Source organism: Bubalus bubalis, chromosome 1 (assembly GCF_019923935.1).
Source record: "Bubalus bubalis isolate 160015118507 breed Murrah chromosome 1, NDDB_SH_1, whole genome shotgun sequence".
Taxonomy (NCBI): domain Eukaryota; kingdom Metazoa; phylum Chordata; class Mammalia; order Artiodactyla; family Bovidae; genus Bubalus; species Bubalus bubalis.
The window spans coordinates 190439960-190457040 of NC_059157.1; the positions used below are offsets into that span (position 1 = coordinate 190439960).

Below are 17081 nucleotides of genomic sequence, written 5' to 3' on the forward strand. Positions count from 1 at the left end.
GGGAGAGATGGGTTTGATCCCTGGGCCAGGAAGATCCCCTGGAGTAGGAAATGGCAACCCACTCCAGTATTCTTGCCTGGAAAATCCCATGGACGAAGGAGCCTGGCGGGCGACCATCCATGTACATGCAATGACACTAGGAAAGAGGAGTAAATGGAACCCTGCCCCCATGTGCCCAATCTCAAGCCCAAGCAGAACTTGAAGACGAGAGCCAGGATGAGGGTGTCCGTCAGAAATCAAGTGCCCTGCGGGGGGTGCAGGGTGAGACCTGGACTCAGGCGTCGTGAGTGGTGTCAGCACGAAGCAGCATTTAGACCACTGCTGGACAGGCTCCCGGGGGGGTGAGAAGAGGGCCCTGCCAGGCCTGATGGGGGCCATATCTGCTTCTCCTCTTCCTCTCATCAAATTGAATAAAATGCATTAAATCCCCAGCATGGGGAGGATGGGAGGAGGGGTCCTTGCCAGGATCTACCAGTTTCTGAACACCCAGCACAGGGAGGGCTCTCTGATGACCCAGGCGTCCGGCTGGGCCCCTAGGGGTGCAGCTGCTGCTTCTTGCCAAGCACCCCTGGCAGCCACAGGGGTGGGAGCGAGGCTGGCACGTGGGGCGGCCTCAGGTGGGAGGTGTCCCGAGCCTGGCGGAGCAGCCCGAGGATAGAGAGTCCTGCCTTCCCTGTGGCACGGGGCCGGCCCTTCAGGGTCGAGGGTGCCCCCGGTGGACTTATCGGCTCCCGGAGCTGCTCCTGTCTGCGGCAGTCCATGGAGGCGAGGCCTGGGACGCCCGCTCCTGGCATGTGAGGCAGGCTGGCAGTCACTGGTGCGTGTGATGGATGGCGGTTGACAGCCCGCAGCCTGGAGCACCCCTGGCACTCGCTGACCCACTTTCTCCTCCGTGGCTGGAACATTTACATAACAGATGGCCCCAGGGCCCTGCTGTCCGTCCCCAGAGGAGGTGATTCTAATTATACAGGAGGCAGAGGCACGTTGCTGGCCTGGCCGCCCTTGCTGGTTTGTGGGTGCCTGGGTGCCTATCTGACTGCCCTCTGCTGGTTTGTGGGTGCCTGGGTGCCTACCTGGCCAGCCTGTGCTGGTTCGTGGGTGCCTGGCCACCTTCTGCTGGTTCGTGGGTGCCTGGGTGCACACCCCGAGCTCAGGGAGACTGTGGGGTTGCTGCGGGGTGTCCGCCCGGCGGAAAGTAGGTCTGTTTGGCACCACTGTGATCCTTTGAACGAGACCATCCCCTCCTTTCTGGGTCCTTCTTACCCCTGCCCTGCTGCCTGCCCCGTCCAGAGCTCTGCAGAGACGGAGCGCCCTCCCCACCCTCGGACACAGTGCCAGCACAAGAGGCTGGTTGCTCAGACCTGGCCAGTGAGGTTTTTATTTCAGTGTCAGTAACCCCGAGTGGTCGGTGGCTTCCGTACTGGTCAGTTAAGACAGAGCACGTTAGTGTGTGAAGGTGATGTGTTTACACGCTGCCGTGTTACATCACCGTGCACCAGCTGTCTCAGGACCTCTGCTCCTGTGGGCGGGCGGGCGGCATGTCCCCCAGCGAGGGGGGCTTGTCCTCCGTCACCTGGCAGCTCTGCCCACCTCTCTGTTGAGCGAGGCTCCTCCTGGTCCTCTCCTGGGCTTTTGGTGGAACCCCTGGGGCCCGGCCCTGGGCCAGTCATCCGGCATGGTCCCCCCGCCTGGCCTTCCCCCACCTTCTGTCCACCAAGTGGTGCTGTGCTGTCAGAACCCTGTATCTGCTGCTTGGCTGAAGCCTTCCCTCTGCGCCAGCCGCCACCCGTGCACCCCACAGACATGGGCACAGAGACGCCTGCTGGCGCTCCTGAAAGGCCCCAGCACCCGACCCCTCCTGACCCATCCCCACTGGTCGCACCGCTTCTCATCCCTTTGTTCCGAGAGTCCCCTCCCCACACTGACCGCCCGATTCTGCCCTTGCCTCCCTGACCTCCTTCCAGTCCTCATCACTGGTCTCCTGTGGCTGCCGCTCCACATCCTGCAGGAGGTGGCCTGTCCCCCGGACCTGGGCTCTGTGCCCACCTTGACTGGGGGGAGGTGCTCAGCTCTGTCCTCCGCAGTCAGGCTGAGTTCCATCAGCTGAGTCCCCTGCACACACAGTGCGCTGTCCCCGACCTTCAGCTCCCCTGCCTGTGACCGCCCCTTGTCTGTAGTCTTATACCAGAGCCTGAATGTTGCCTGGAGGGTGAGGTGCTGACCCAGGGCTCTGCAGGAAGTATACAGTAAGCGGACCGTGATACCAGATGTAAAGCATTTTCTGAAAACTTTGTAAAGTGGGCACACTCAGCAATTTCACAGTTCGGTTAGTGGAGACGAATCCATTTTAGAAATGAGGATAGCTAAGAGTCGCAACTCTAGACCTACAGGGACACGGATCTGTGGTCTCCAAGTTTCTTAAGGCTGAAGGGAGGGTTCTGGCTCTGGTGTATTGGGCAGTGGGCAGAGCCAAGGTGGCAGCAGAGCAGACACCCCCCGCACATGGAGGCCCCATGCTGACGGGGTCACCCCTTCCCCTCCAGCCACTCACTGGCCCTCACCACGAGGTGACACTGAGGCCCAGGGCCCTGCGCTAACGGGCAGGCCAGGTCAATCCCTGGTGGCCTTTCCCTGGGACCTGTCCCCCATGTGCCTGCAGCCCCTGCAGAGCCCACAGTGCGAGTCCCGGGGCGCCCTTCCCTCCCTCGTGTGGCTGGGTGCCCCGGATCCCTCTGTTCAGAGCCCCGCCTTTCACCTCAACGGTGCGGGAGGCCGTAGCCCAGCCTTGACCTGGCCCCGTGGCGCAGACCCGACCCCTGACGTGAGCCCTCCCTTGCCAGGTGACACCATCTGGGCCCCATCTGTCCTTCCTGACGGCGCCCTCGGCACCCTGAGCCACCACCCCCAGCTGCATTTTGGAAGAAAGATGGAGTCCAAGGTCTCGGAAGGCGGCCTGAACGTGACGCTGACCATCCGCCTGCTGATGCACGGAAAGGTACGGGCCTGAGGGAAGTGGAGGCTGCCCACGCAGGGGCTCAGTTCTGAGCCAGGCTTCTTGCAATTCCACGTGATCGGGAACTTGCCTCGCCCTCCCATGTCTGCTCCTCCCGGAGCCTCTCGCGCCTGGGCCACGCTGCTGCCCCAGCCCTGCTGCCTCGTGGGTGTCCTTCACGCCAGGGTGCTCTCCTCCAGGACAGCACGCTGACTGACACCCCTCCACTTGTGCCTGCCGCCTGTCACCCCAGGGCTTCCCTTCACCCAGCGCTCCCCACACTCCCTGTGCCTTTTGCCTTCGGCTTCCCATCCAGCTCTTTTGTAGAAACAGTGTCCCTCACTCCCTCGTGTTGGCTTTTTCTGCTGTTTCCTCACCGTTGGCAGGAGTGACCCAGAAGCCTTCCCATCAGAGCTCAGATTTCAGGGCGTCACTAGGTGGGGGTGCCTGCGGGCACCTCCCTGCCCCCTCCATGGTCATCAGGGGTCCTTGCTGGCAGCCAGTCAGATGCTGCGTGGCTGCCAGTGTGTCCGCTCGCTTCACTCACGGCTCCTGGGCTTCACACACTGTCCCTGTCCTGCCATCACTGGCTCTGATGCTCTTGTTGCCCCTGACTTGGCCATGGGGGTCGCACCGTTCTGACAGCACCCCCTCTGGCGTAGAACACCGCTATCGCTCATCCCGCTTTCCTGCTGCTTCTGGAACTGGCCCAGAGACCCCGACTCCCCTGAGTGAGGCTGGTGGGGTGGCCTTAGAAGCCCAGGTATGGGCGCACGGGGGTGTTCATGGCTCTTGGGCTTCTGTGGGTCCCAGGCAGGGCTGGGGAAGGTGTGTTTGTGTATATGCGTGTGTGTCTGTGCACATTTATACACTACTGCTTCCCATGTTTATCTCTGTGCTGGGCCCCTGAGCTCACACCCCCAACTCCAGTCAAGCCACACAGACGCGTCCTGGCTCTGTGGTCCATCCGTGTGGGCAGCAGGAGGATCCTGGGACCACAGAGGCTGGCCTCATGCCCGAGGCCCTGCTCTCCCTAGCTCTCTGGAAGCTGGAGCTCACACCTGGCACTCCCCTTTCTGTGATGAAGGAAGGGTGACCACCTGCCCACTCCCGGGGTAGGCTGACATTTGGTTAAGGTTGTCGGAGGATGGTGTGTACCGCAGAAGGCAGTGTGAGGTCAGTTACATACCCCACTTCCAGCAGCAGCTGGCACAGCGAGCACCCAACCCTGCCCTGGGGGGTGAGGTACCCTGACCACCAAGGGAGCCCCAACCCAGAGCCTGGCCGCCCCTGCTGCACACAGCCCCCACCATGGCTGCACAGCACAGACCCTCCCAGAGTCTGCCCCAGGACACTGTCATTGCTGAGGGCTTCGCTGGAACAAGGAAGATAAGTTTAACTGTGGAAGCTGCTCCCTGAAGCTAACCTTGGGTGATGCTGCCCAGCGGGGCCCGAGGGTTTGTGCTGGGTAAGGAGGTGCCATGTTGGGCAGTCCTGGCCATGAGCATGTCTAAACCATCGTGGGCCCCAGGCTTTAAAACCATGGCAGCGTGTTCAGACATCTTTCAATGTTCTGTGTGTGTGTGCGTGTGCGTGTGTGTGTGTGTGTGTGTGTGTGTGCGCGCGCGCGCATGCTCAGTCGCTCAATTGCATTTGACTCTTTGCGACGCTATGGACGATAGTCCGCCAGGCTCCTCTGTCCATGGGATTCTCCAAGCAAGAATTCTCCAGGCCAATGGAGTGGCTAGCCATTTCCTTCTCCAGGGGATCTTCCCAATCCAGGGTTTGAACCCTCATCTCTTGCATCTCCTGCATTGGGAGGCGGGTGTGTTTTGTTTTGTTTTGTTTTGTTTGTTTGTTTTTTTAACCACTGAGCCACCTGGGAAGCCCTTTGAAATGGTCTACCTTTTTAAAAAAGGTCAAATAGCACTAAATTTTTACATCACGAGGTCATCGAGGGAGATTTTACCTTCACCTGTTTCTTGCAGGCTCCTTTGAAGCCTAAGTGCACAAGTGATGCCTGCCAATGTCTGCCGAGAAGGCAGCTGCCGTTCTCTTTGTCTGTCTGTCAGAGGCAGGGCAGCCCACCGCCTGCCCCCTCCTGGCCGCCGGCCCCCTGCCGCTCGAGTCCCGGCCGGTGGGCCGTCTCCCGCGCCTGCCACAGGCGGCCTGCTCCCTCTGCTCTCTGACATCACCTCTCTGTGCTTCCTTTCCTACAGGAAGTTGGCAGCATTATCGGAAAGGTAATTATTGAGTGAACTCTGCCTCTCTTGGGGTCTTAGGGGGAAGTGAGGCCCAGAGTGCCCATGCTAGGGGTGGGCACGCACCTGTGTGCCACGCGTGCAGAGAGGGTCCCTCGGGAATCCTGCCCCCTGCCTTCAGGCTGCACCCCTGAGGCTGTCCCAGCACCTCCTGTTCTCTGGCCCTGCGGGCACCGGGAGCCCTCCCCTGAGGCCACCCTATCCCCCAGGGCTCTGGCCACCAGTCCTTCTCCCCAAGTTTGACCCATACGAGTCCCCACGTCATTCCTGGGAGCAGTATCCCGCCTCCAGCCTGTGTAGTGAGTCCGTTCGCACAGAAATGCCCCCAGGGAGAGCAAGCACTGGTGTGGAAGCCCATGCTTGTGGGCAGGCAGGCCAGGACCCCCTCCCCGAGTCCTGTGGCCATTTAAGGCTCCCTGGTCCCACATGGTCCCTGAACGGTGGGGGCACCCCCAGAGCTCAGAGTCAGGCTCTTTTTCACAAGCCGCTCTTTTTTGAGGGGTTGCCCATGGGCCTAGTCCCCACTTTGCCTGTGGTGAAGATGGAGGAGGGTGCAGACCTGCTGGGTGGAGCAGGTCCCCAGGTCAGGCGTGGAGGTGCATCAGGTCCGCAGGGCCAGGCCCACCCAGCCTGAGGCCTGGGCCCTGGACAAGGGGGAAGGGAGGGCTGGGGGATCACCTGTGTCAGGCACCGAGTCCGGCTTTGAATGCTGGGGTGTCTGGCCTCCCGGGCCTGTGGCAGAAGCCTAAGTGACCCCCTCCCTTGTTTGAACCTCTGTTCCAGAAAGGAGAGACTGTGAAGAAGATGCGTGAGGAGGTGAGTGGGCCCCCTGAGCCCAGCACCATTCATGGGCGGGCGGGAGGGTGGAGGCCGGGCCTCCTAGTAGCTCTGCACCCAGCTCCACAAGGCCCGGACCCGTCAGGAGCCCCATACACCAGGGACGAGAGTGAGGGGTGACCGTGGGGAGCCCCCAGTGTGCACACTGGTGGTTCAGGCACCCTCCTGGGTCACGGCCAGGTCACAGCCTGCTCATTAGGATAGGACTGGTCATCAGTACTGAGGTTCGGGCGCCGCCAGTCTGCGGGCATCTCTGGTGGTCAGTAGGCCCAAGGACCCAGCCTGCTGCCAGCCCAGAAGCTTGAATGCAGTTTCTGAGGTTTGCTCACCTTCCTCCCAGAGCGGGGCGAGAATCAACATCTCAGAGGGAAACTGCCCAGAGAGAATCGTGACCATCACGGGCCCCACGGACGCCATCTTCAAGGCCTTTGCCATGATCGCCTACAAGTTTGAAGAGGTAAGGGGTGCCTGGGGCCCCCTGCTCTGGGCAAGGGGACCTCTCAGCTCCTCTGCCTCCCCTGGGACCCCACCAGTCCACCTGCTAACAGGCCAGCGCCCCTCCTTCCCGAGGCTCACCTCCCTCGCCGGGGCTTTCCTCCGGCCTGGCCCCCAGAGCACAAGCCCTCAGGGAAGGCCTGGTGCCTGGCATTGAGGCAGCGGCATGGGGCCCCAGCCCTGTCCGCAGCGGCTGACCCCTGGGGTGGGCAGCTTGGCTCAGATGTGGGCACAGGGAGCCCAGGCGTGGGAACCAGCACACCTTATGTGCCTGTGCACTTCTGTGTCTGTCTGCCAGTGGGTTACACCTCAGGATGTTTATGTGTTTCTGATGTTTTTGAAATTGCTTAGAGTTATGTGATGTCTTTACTGAGAGGACGACCAAGCTGGAGAGTCAATCTTTCTGTCAAATGTATCACCCTCTGTCCAGGCCCCTGTCTGCCCCACCAGGCCTGAAGGTCAGAGGTCAGACCCTGAGTCTGGGCACCCTGGGGGCCCATGCCCCACCCCACAGCAGCACTGTGACGCTGGGACAGGCCTGTCTGGGGGTCTCCTGGTGTTCTCCAGCCTCCCTGTCCTTGTCACCTGAGCCTGGCCCAGCCTCGCAGGCCCTGCAACCAGCCCAGCCTGCCCCCTCCCCCAGTCCACGGTGAGCCTGTCTGGGCTCTCACAGTGGTGTGCGTGCCTCTCCCTCCCCAGGACATCATCAACTCCATGAGCAACAGTCCGGCCACCAGCAAGCCTCCGGTGACGCTGAGGCTGGTGGTCCCCGCTAGCCAGTGCGGGTCCCTGATTGGCAAAGGCGGCTCCAAGATCAAAGAGATCAGGGAGGTAACAGCCCTCCTCCCCCACCCCAGGGCCGCGAGCTGGGCAAGTCAGAACACCCCTGGGCAGAGCACCAGCCCCCTCCCTGCTGACCCTGCAGCACGGAGCTGGGAACAGGGGAGGGACGAGCACAAGGCAGAGAGGTCAGAGGACCCCCGATGTGGGTGTCAAGCACAGGCGCCAGGCCTGACTTCTAGGACGGGGCCCCAGCGCATGGGCTGTGCCCCCCCAGGGAGGTGCCTGGGAGAACGCTGAGCCACCCACTGGGGAGGAGGTCGCCTGAGGTGTGACCCCACACCCACATGTTCATCTCCCAAGGAAAGACTTCCTCTCCCAAGGGAAGGAAGCCCCCGGCCTGACTCCTTCATGGAAAGACGGCCATACAGTCCAGGCCCCAAGACTGGAGTCTATCTTTGTCTGGGACCTCAAACTCCATACAGAGGAAGAATTCCACATATGTGGGGAAAAAGCCTGTCTGCTGAGATGCCCCTCCCTCTGCCCAGCATCACCCTTCCTACACAGGTCCATGCTGGCAGCAGTGGGCTGAGCCAGACAGATGTGGCTGCCCACGGGTGCTCCAGACGGAGCATGCAGTGGGCGTGGAGGGGTGACCTGAGGCAGCGTCTTGTGGGCATCCCGAGGGCAGTCAGGACGTGTTGCTCCAGTGCACGCTGCCCACCTCAGCAGGGCCCCATCCAACATCCAGTCTCTCCAGTCCACAGGTGCCCAGGTCCAGGTGGCCGGGGACATGCTGCCCAACTCCACAGAGCGGGCAGTGACCATCTCGGGGACCCCGGACGCCATCATCCAGTGTGTCAAGCAGATCTGTGTGGTCATGCTGGAGGTACAGTCTGTCTGCAAGTCTGGGCTCCTCGCCCGCCTGCCCCTCACTACGCCCGACCCTGTTTTCTGAGTGCTGGAGGTCTCGGGTGCCCCGAGGATTCATTTGGTCAGCGTTGCCTGGACTGGGCCTCAGGAATGGGCCCACGCCCCTGACCCAGGCTCACGGCAACTTGAGTGAGAGCTGTGCAGTGTGTGGGCACTGTGGGAGGGCTGCCAGCTCCGCCACCTCAGGGTGGGATCTCATCTTCACTGGGGATTTGGGGAGAGAAGGTGGTGGGGGCACAGGCCCTGCCAAAATCTATGGAGTTGAATGAAGAGTCCACGCAAAGGGGCAGGCCTTAAAAATGGTGCACCTGTGTCCTGAAGACAGGTCTGTGCTAAAGACAGGTGTGCACTGGAGACAGCTATGCACTGGGCCCAGGTGCATGGGAGTCAACTGTGCACTGGAGGCAGGTGTGCGTGGAAAGCAGGTGTGCACTGGAGGCAGCTGTGCATGGGGGCAGGTGTGCCTTGGTGGCTGGTGTGTTGGAGACAGGTCTGCACTGCACGCAGGTCTGCACTGAAGTAGGTGTGCACTGGAGTCAGATGTGCACCAGGGGCAGGTGTTTACCTGTGGCAGGTGTGCACTGGATGCAGGTGTGCAGTGGTGGCATGTGTGCCCTGGAGGTAGGTGCACTAGAAACAAGTGTGGCCTAGAGGCAGCTATGTACTGGAGGCAGTTTTGCACTAAAACAGGTGTGCACTGGGGGCAGGTGAGCACTGAAGACAGGTGTGTATGGAATCAGGTGTACATCGGTGGCAGGTTTGTACATGAGACAGACGTGCACTGAAGACAGGCGTGCACTGGTGGCAACATGAACTGGAGATAGGTGTACACTGTTGGCAGGTGTGGAATGGAGACACGTGTATTGGAGTCAGGTGTGCCCTGGAGACAGGTGTGCCCTGGTGCAGATGTGCCCTGGAGGCACATCAGGGCTGGAGATGCAGGTGGAGTGGAGTGGCCCCACCAGGACCCCCTGGCTGGACTATGTGCTGGCACCAGAGACACCGCTGAGGTACCGCATGCTATACTTATGCAAAGCACAGGAAAATGCCCAAATTGTGAAGACAGAAAGGAGTGAAGAAAAGGATTAACCAATCTAACCAAAGGAGAAGCAAGGAAGGTACGGCTGAGCAGGAAGGAACCTCTCTTAAAATTTTGAGGAAAATCCCAAGATTTAAGTTTCAGTCAATATGCAAACTGCTACAAGATTAACTAAAGTTGTCAATAATAGTTGCTGGTCTTTTTTAAGCTAAAATAAAGTCATCATGCCTCTAAGGGAAAGTTTTACTAGCTGTGCTGGTTGCTGGCCATCAAGCCCTCTTCCCCCACAATGAAGCCATGGTGGGTCCACCCTAACTGACTGCAGTCCTGCTCAGATGCGAGCCTGGGGGCAGCCGGGACTTTCCCTCTTCTGTATTTGACCTGGTGCTAAAGCGCCATGTCTGACTTCTTCAAAAAAAGTTGGTATTGGTTTTATTTTCCTGAAATGTGATATTGGGACGTCAAAAAGATTTTCCTGAATGTTTTTTTCTGCAGCATCCCCCACACTGGTCCTGGTTATGAACAGTGTCTTCCTCAGTCCTGGTGCTGGGACCACGAGTGGCCAAGAGGGCAGGTGGCCTGCAGGGCCTGGCACCCCTAGTGTGGCAGACACCCCAGGAAGTGAGGAAGTCCATGCCAGCCTAGTGGGTGGCAGGTGCCACGTTGGGGTGCAGGACAGAGATGTGAGCCACCCTAGGATGATGAGTTCTGAGCAGGACACATGGTCTCCTCAGGACTCCTCACACGTGGCCTTGCCTATGCCGTGTTCATGGTCAGACGTGGCCCCACAGAAGAGCCTGACCCGTAGGCTGTAGTCGCTTGTGCCCCTGGGGCCGTGAGAGGCAGACTGAAACACACAGGCGCATGTGATGGGTCCTTGTGGAGGTTGGGGGAACGAGGCCTCCTGTCATTGGTGTCACGGGGCTCCCAGGAGCAGCTGCTTACTGGGGAAGGAGCATTCTCACACCCAGAGGCCCCTGGCCTGGTGTTAAATGAAGAGTGTATAGAGTTTTGAGCCCTTGGGTAGGGCCTCCACCTGAGAAATCCCCACTGAAGGAGGGCGGGGCTGCTCGAGGTGCGGCAAGTTAGGTGAGAACATGAGTGTCATGGCCCCCAGGGAAGTGTGCTCAGAAGGCGTCCCTCCACCAGAAGTCAGAGGGGATGGGAGCTAGACATCAGGGCTGGTGCAGTGTGGGTGCTGCTGTTGGTGGGGTCAGAGGGCACCATGGAGCAAGGGTGATGGCTAAGGCTGAGCAGCACAGAGTCCACCCCCACCTCTGGGACAGAGCTGGGGCAGCAGTGGACTGAGTCCTCCGCTTGCACCACAGTGGAAATGGTCCTTCAGTGTAATCATGCTTCCTGCCTGGTGACCACGAGGCACCCTGAGACTGCAGAGAACCCACTGAGAGGTGCCTGGTCACAACCAAGGCGAGCCAGAGATGGAGAGACAGGAGCCCTCCTTTATCCAAACACAGGTCCTTGAAGCAGCCTCTCTGCATCACACAAGGTCACACAGCACAGCCAAGGTCACACAGTGTATTCAAGATCACATAGTACATCCAAGGTCAAACAGCATAATCAGGGTCACAGAGCACAGTTAAGGTCACACAGCACAACTAAGGTCACACAGCACATCCAAGGCCATATGGTGTGTCCAAGGCCACATAGCACAGCCAAGATCATAAAATGTGTTCAAGGTCACATGGACTTCCAAGGTCACACAATGTTTTCAAGATCACACAGTACATCCAAGGTCACATAGCATATTCAAGGTCACACAGTATAACCAAGTTTGTGCATGTTCAAGGTCACAGTGTGTTCAAGGTCACACAGCACAACCAAGGTCATACTGTGTTCAAGGTTGCAGTAACAGGCCAAGGTTACACGATGTATTCAAGGTCATGTGGTGTGGCCTGGGCTGCAGAGTTGAAGCCACCAGCCAGTCTGCAGTCCCCACATCCCTGCGTGTGCCTCGGGTGGGAGCACTCTGAAGTCACACTGCCTGGTGGAGGCATGGACTGGGCCTGGGTGGGCAGTGGCCTCAGGAGCTCCCTGCAGGGACAGGCTGCTCTGGTCCCCTAGCTCTGCCCCGAGCTGGTGGTGCAGCTGACTTGGGACTCCAGCAACAGCCAGGCCCAACCCCGTGGACTCTGCTCCCAGGGAAGACAGTTGCCTGGGCAGTGGCTGGCAGCGGGCATGATTGCTTCTGATCCATGGGTGAGGCTGACATCGTCAGACCTGGCATACTCCTGGTACCTGAGAATATTGTGCACTCCAAGACACAAATCCTAAACTTTTGGACACAGAATAGTGGAAGGAAATTGTAGCAGATCTCATCACAGCTGTGGACTATTTCATTTGGACTCTGAGGTGTATTAAATGATGACTCTCTTGTCAATAGTGAGGTTGGATGTTTCTAATTTTGCTGAGATGAGGCCAACTGAACATCAGCCCAGGCCAAGTGGAACTCTACCCTGGGCCCAGAGTCCCAGGGCTCTTCCCGAGGACTGAAGGCAGAGGCGAACCCTCCGAGCTCAGCGCCAGGGGAGGGTTGCGTGCAGACAGGGCCGCTCCTCCCACCTCGCCCGCTGCCTCCTGCTGCGGGCTGTATCTAGGGTGGTGGCTCCTGGAGGACCGGGGGGCTGGGGAGGGATGGGAGGCACAGCGGGCGGGGCTCAGAAGGAGGCCTCACGACTGTCAGGCTGCAAGGCCACTCTAACACTCTGTCTCCCTCTCCTGTCCCTTTTCCTAGTCCCCACCGAAAGGTGCCACCATTCCCTACCGCCCAAAGCCCGCCTCCACCCCTGTCATTTTTGCAGGTGGTCAGGTAAGAGCCGACCCGCTCGCGGCCTCCACTGCCAACCTCAGCCTTTTACTGCAGCCCCCGCCGCTGCCCGTTAGTGCACTCAGGTTTTCTCCCTTCTCACGTGCACGTCTCCCCACCCGCGCTGGACGCAGAGCTCCCCCACCCTCGGCCCGGCCGGGGCTGAACGCGGGCCCGCCTGAGACTGCCAGGCAGCGTCCCCAGACGGAAGGGGCCCAGGACGACCCTGGTCTGTGCAGTGGGGCAGCACTGCCCAGTCTACTTCCTGGTGCTTTTAGGAAGCTCAGAGGGAAGAAGGGCCGGGGGTATTGCCAGGGGGCTTAGGGCTCAGGGTTGAGATGACTACGACTGTAAAAACTGGCCCATTTCCCCCTGAGACACACGTTCTCACACACATGTCCCTCCCAGTAGCACGTGAGGAACAAGAGGAGGATGAAGGAGGCCCGGCTGGGCCTCCCGGTTACTCGGATGGTCCGCACTCTCCCCCTTCCCCTTCCCCACACTGGCCGCAGGCCCAGGAGGCTGGGCACAGCCACACTGCACAAAGGGGGTTTGGGCAAGAGCCCCCGACCCTTCTCTCCCACCAGGAGGGGGTCGTGGTGGTTTCTGTCTTCAGCCAGTGGTTGGCCTGGTGGGGCCGACAGAGGGGCCGTGCCACATCTCCTGCCCTTGGGCGCCGGCCACCTCGGCAGGGTCACCGCAACCTCGGTCAAGGACTTTGCACACGCAGCCCAGTAGTGCCAGGGGGAGCTCTGCGTCCGGGCAGCGGTGCTGTGTGTTTGTTCAGGGAGAGTGAAGACGGAGGTCCTGGGTGCCCCGGGGCGGGGGAGGGGCTGAGAAGGAAAAGAGGCAAACGCAGGTTGTCTGCGTCTTCCCACGCGGCCCTGCCCTGCTCTGTGAAGGAGCCTCATCAGATGGCCCGGTCCCGTCCCCAGCCTCCCACCCCCCCCATCCTTCCCCCACCCCCCTCCCTCACCTCTCCCCTCTCCCCAACCCCTGTGTGGCAACAGCGGGGTCCCTGCTCCTGCAGCCGCCTTTGGGGTGCCTCCCCCAGGGAGGCAGGAGTTCCCACGGCCCGTGGCTCAGGGTGGCCACAGCGGGCCAGCCCTGTTCAGAGCTCCTCTCCTCGCCTGCATCCAGGTGAGCAGGCAGGTTAGTCACCTGCCAGGCCTCGGCCCCAGCGTGCGTGCAGGCAAGCCTGTGACAATCCCTGGTGGTGAAGCATGGGCTTTACCCAGAAGGGAAGCAGATTAACAAGAGCTGGAGCCCGGGCAGCCTCCTGGCCGTCGCCCACCCCCAGGCAGGGCAGCAAGGCCACCACCCCTGCAGGAGGGCAGCGCCTTAACCTGGCCCCTGTGCCCTGGGGACACTGCGAGTGGCCAGTGAGTGACTGGTCTTGGTCGTCAGCACTGCAGGCAGCTGGGTGGAGGAGCCTGTGTTCCAGGCCCTGGCCCCCGCACCCGAGTGCGGGAAACGCTGCACGCCCGGCTTCAGAGCCTCTCAGCCCGACCTTTCCGGGGAAGTACTGGCCGGGCCCCTGCTGCAGAAAGGCGGCTCCTGCCTCCCCAGCAGGTTCAGACCCCAGAGTCTGCCCAGATAGAACCTACTGCCTGGACTCGTCTCCACCTCTGTTCTGAGAGGATGGTAGGTGGCTGTGCACTTCAAATAGCACTGGCAACCCTGACAGCTGAGTGAGAAAAAGGTGTCAGAAACTGAGCGTCTGGGGTGAAGAACTGCAAATCAGAGCGTGCGGGCAGCGCCCCTCCAAGGCCTGTTTTGCCCAGAGACATGGTGGCAATGTGCCTAGTGGCATCTATACAACACCCGCAGATGGGCGTCGTGGTCCCGCGGCCCCAGGCGTGCACAGGCTGCTGCGTGCTCGCCGTCTCTGGTCGGGCTGCTTTCCTTCACTGTGAGGCACCAGGCCTCACCCGACAGGGCTCCACACCTATCCCACCAGCGGGCGAATGTGGCTCTGCAACACACTCCCACATCCCAAGTCCCGGTGAAAGCCTTTGTCTTCACTCTCCCTCAACTCTGTGTGGTTTGTTTGTTGATTGGCCATGAGTTTCTGGAATAATCTTCGCTGAGGGACTGTGGGGCAGGGGGCTGGGTGTGGGAGGGGCTGCGGGTCCCACACACTTGGTGTGGCTGCTCCGTGTCACCATCTTGAAGGCGAGTGACATGACGAAGCCCAACAAGACTCCCCTAGGGGCCGTACCACCAAGCGTGTGCTGCGCCCGGTCCCCTGGGGCTGGAAGACGCTCGCCAACCTGTGGCTGATTTGGGTGCATTTCTTAATCTGACATTTGCAAAGTGGGGTTTGAGTCACCTTTTAGAGTTTTCTGTTTCGTTGTTTGGTTTTCTTGGGATAAGTTATTTCCTGAAAGTGTGTACTCTGATGGCTGATTAAACTCTTCAGCGTTAATAACCATCAGTCCCCAGCAGGGGTTGACTGGATGACACATAGCTATTTCCTATTGAGAAACAACGGGGTGAGAGCCGGCCGCATCCCACCTGGTCCCTCCACCCTGCCCCCACCCCATCGCACGTCTGGTTGTAGGTCCAGCCACAAGGGACACGGGACCCCCGCCCCCAGCTTCCAGAGGGAGGGATCGCCTGTCCTATGTGAAGGGGAAAGCCTTAACCAGAGAGCCGGTGCCCGCTGGCAGGGGAGCCTGCCCCAGGAGGCCCTCGTTCTGTGAGGGCATGCGGTGAGGGGACGTGTGGCCGCCGCTTCACGAGCTGACGGTGTCTCTCTCTCTCCAGGCCTACACGATCCAGGGACAGTACGCCATCCCCCACCCAGATGTGAGTTTTCACTCTGCCCCTTCACCTCCTCTCGTCACCACTTCCTCCTACCTGCATGCTGCTGTCAGTTGCTACTAATATTAATATTACACAATAATATTAATACATTCTCCGTGTTCCTGACCTGTGTCGTATCCATATGGCCCTAAGTAACCTTTAACCTCTTAGCACTAATTCTCCCATGTGGAGGACTTGGCCTGGTGTCAAATTGCTCTGAGCGTGGCTGCAGCCCGGCTGTTCCTCCACACCTGGGCCCTCGTGCGGTGGCCCCAGGCTGCATGTCCCTGGCACCCACCCTGGTGGGCGGGGACAGCTCAGGCCCTGTGTGTACCTGTCCAGGCAGGTGACGTGCCATCAACAGGTGTGCTGGGACACCTTGGACGGGCGTGGGAACCTTTGGTGAAGCTGTGTGCTCCCTTTCAGTCCCCAGTTGGAGCAAAGTCCCTGCACCCACGAGATCCCGGCCATCAGAAGCCCATAGAGCAGACAAGGCTCTGTTCTAGTGTTATGACACGTTCCACACCCAGGGCTGCTCCGGACTGCGTTCCAGTCTGAGTGTGGCACTGCTGCTGGAGGGCTGGGCACCCTGAGAGCCATGCAGGCAGAACCTCGGGGCCACAGGGCTGTCGATGCGCCGGGCAGTGCAGTCTGCCCCGCTGGTCCCCGGCGGTGGGCTGCGGGGAGGAGGGGAGGGAACGGGCTCTGTGCCGCTGCCTCAGCTGCAGCGAGAGAGATCCCACCTGAGATGTGTCCTCTGTGCTGGGAGGATGCGTCCACGTGCTGCTTTGTGAGAGCCGGGGGCGGGGCTGGAGGTTTGTCCAGGCACAGGGGCCACGGGGGACCGTGATGCCCGCCGTCTTCTGCAGATCCTCACTGTTTTGAGTTGGCAGGTTCAGAGCCAGTCGCCTAAGATGCAGAGCAGGGCGGGGGGGTGGGGGGTAAGAATTAACTGACGCTCAGTAGGTGTCTGTGGACTATCATTGCAGAAAATTGCTATTGAGTAGAAAAGAAATCCTCATAAGCAACAAGTCAGATGGCAGAGAAGCTGATGGACGCAGGGCTGCGGGACCACCCTCGCGCCACGTGGGGCTGCCTGCCCTCGTCCCACTGACCATCATTGGCTGTGACCCAGGGAAGGCGGGGTGCTAGAGCCTGGGGTGGGGGAAGGTGCGTCTCCATGCAGAGTGAGTGCTCGTAGTGCTGGGGGGGTCCATGAACCCCGATAGAGCACCCGCAGGGGTGGCAGAGGTCAGACTGGAAGCCAGCTTCTGGGGCGGCACAGCCTTGGATCCCCATGGCTGGCAGTCTCTTGCCTTTGGAAGAGCGTCTGTACAAAAGCACATTCAGAACTCAGCACATAGCGACCTGGGTCAGAGGGGCCAGATTACCCCCGTGCAGCTCGGACCCGGACCCGAGGCTCAGACGTGCAGCGCTGAGTGGGGCCTGTGCTCCCTTCTGAGGCGTCACACACAGGCCACCGAAACCCGGGGGCACAGGCACCTAGCGAGCCCCAGGGACGGCAACTGGTTTGGTGGATTGGTTTTTATATCAGTCGGTTGTTTTGCTCTTTCATGTGATGTTCTCAGTATCTCTTAAAAATGGGTAGTTTCAGATTTTTTTTTTAATTTTTAAACTAATGTATAGCTGCTGTTACATAGTTGCCTTGAGGGCTTCTGTGAGGGCCCCCGCGTCCCCCAGACCTGCATGTGCCATGGAACAGCTGTTGGGAAGAGAGCCGGACTCTGATAAAACACTTCTCCTGCAGAGCAGAGAGTTGACAGCTCGAACCGTCACTGACGGTCTGTTCCAAACAAACGGTAACAAGTGACGATGGCCAGGAAGGCAGTTTCATCTGAGCTTAATATTCAGTAGGATTTTTTTTAAAGCTTCATTTCTTAGAGAGGACTTCCCTGGTGGCTCAGACGGTAAAGCGTCTGCCTACAATTTGGGAGACCCAGATTCAAACCCTGGGTCGGGAAGATCTCCTGGAGAAGGCAATGGCAACCCACTCCAGTATTCTTGCCTGGAAAATCCCATGGATGGAGGAGCCCGGTAGGCTACAGTCCACGGGGCCGCGAAGAGTGAAGACATGACTGAGCGACTTCCCTT

General features: G+C 59.9%; 1 protein-coding gene across 13 annotated transcripts in view; it reads left to right on the plus strand.

The window, feature by feature from the left end:
* PCBP3 (poly(rC) binding protein 3) overlaps positions 1 to 17081 on the plus strand; it is a 231169-nt gene that overhangs the window by 200839 nt on the left and 13249 nt on the right. For 9 of the 13 annotated variants that reach the window (XM_025292973.3, XM_025292977.3, XM_025292983.3 and 6 more), the window contains 8 exons: positions 2841 to 2995; positions 5212 to 5235; positions 6037 to 6069; positions 6431 to 6547; positions 7285 to 7416; positions 8126 to 8254; positions 12090 to 12233; positions 14931 to 14972. In XM_025292973.3, the coding sequence (XP_025148758.1) occupies positions 2841 to 2995; positions 5212 to 5235; positions 6037 to 6069; positions 6431 to 6547; positions 7285 to 7416; positions 8126 to 8254; positions 12090 to 12233; positions 14931 to 14972 (776 nt within the window). The remainder of the gene's footprint in view (positions 1 to 2840; positions 2996 to 5211; positions 5236 to 6036; positions 6070 to 6430; positions 6548 to 7284; positions 7417 to 8125; positions 8255 to 12089; positions 12234 to 14930; positions 14973 to 17081) is intronic. The other 4 variants (XM_045166596.1, XM_045166595.1, XM_045166594.1 and 1 more) reach the window with 1 other exon arrangement.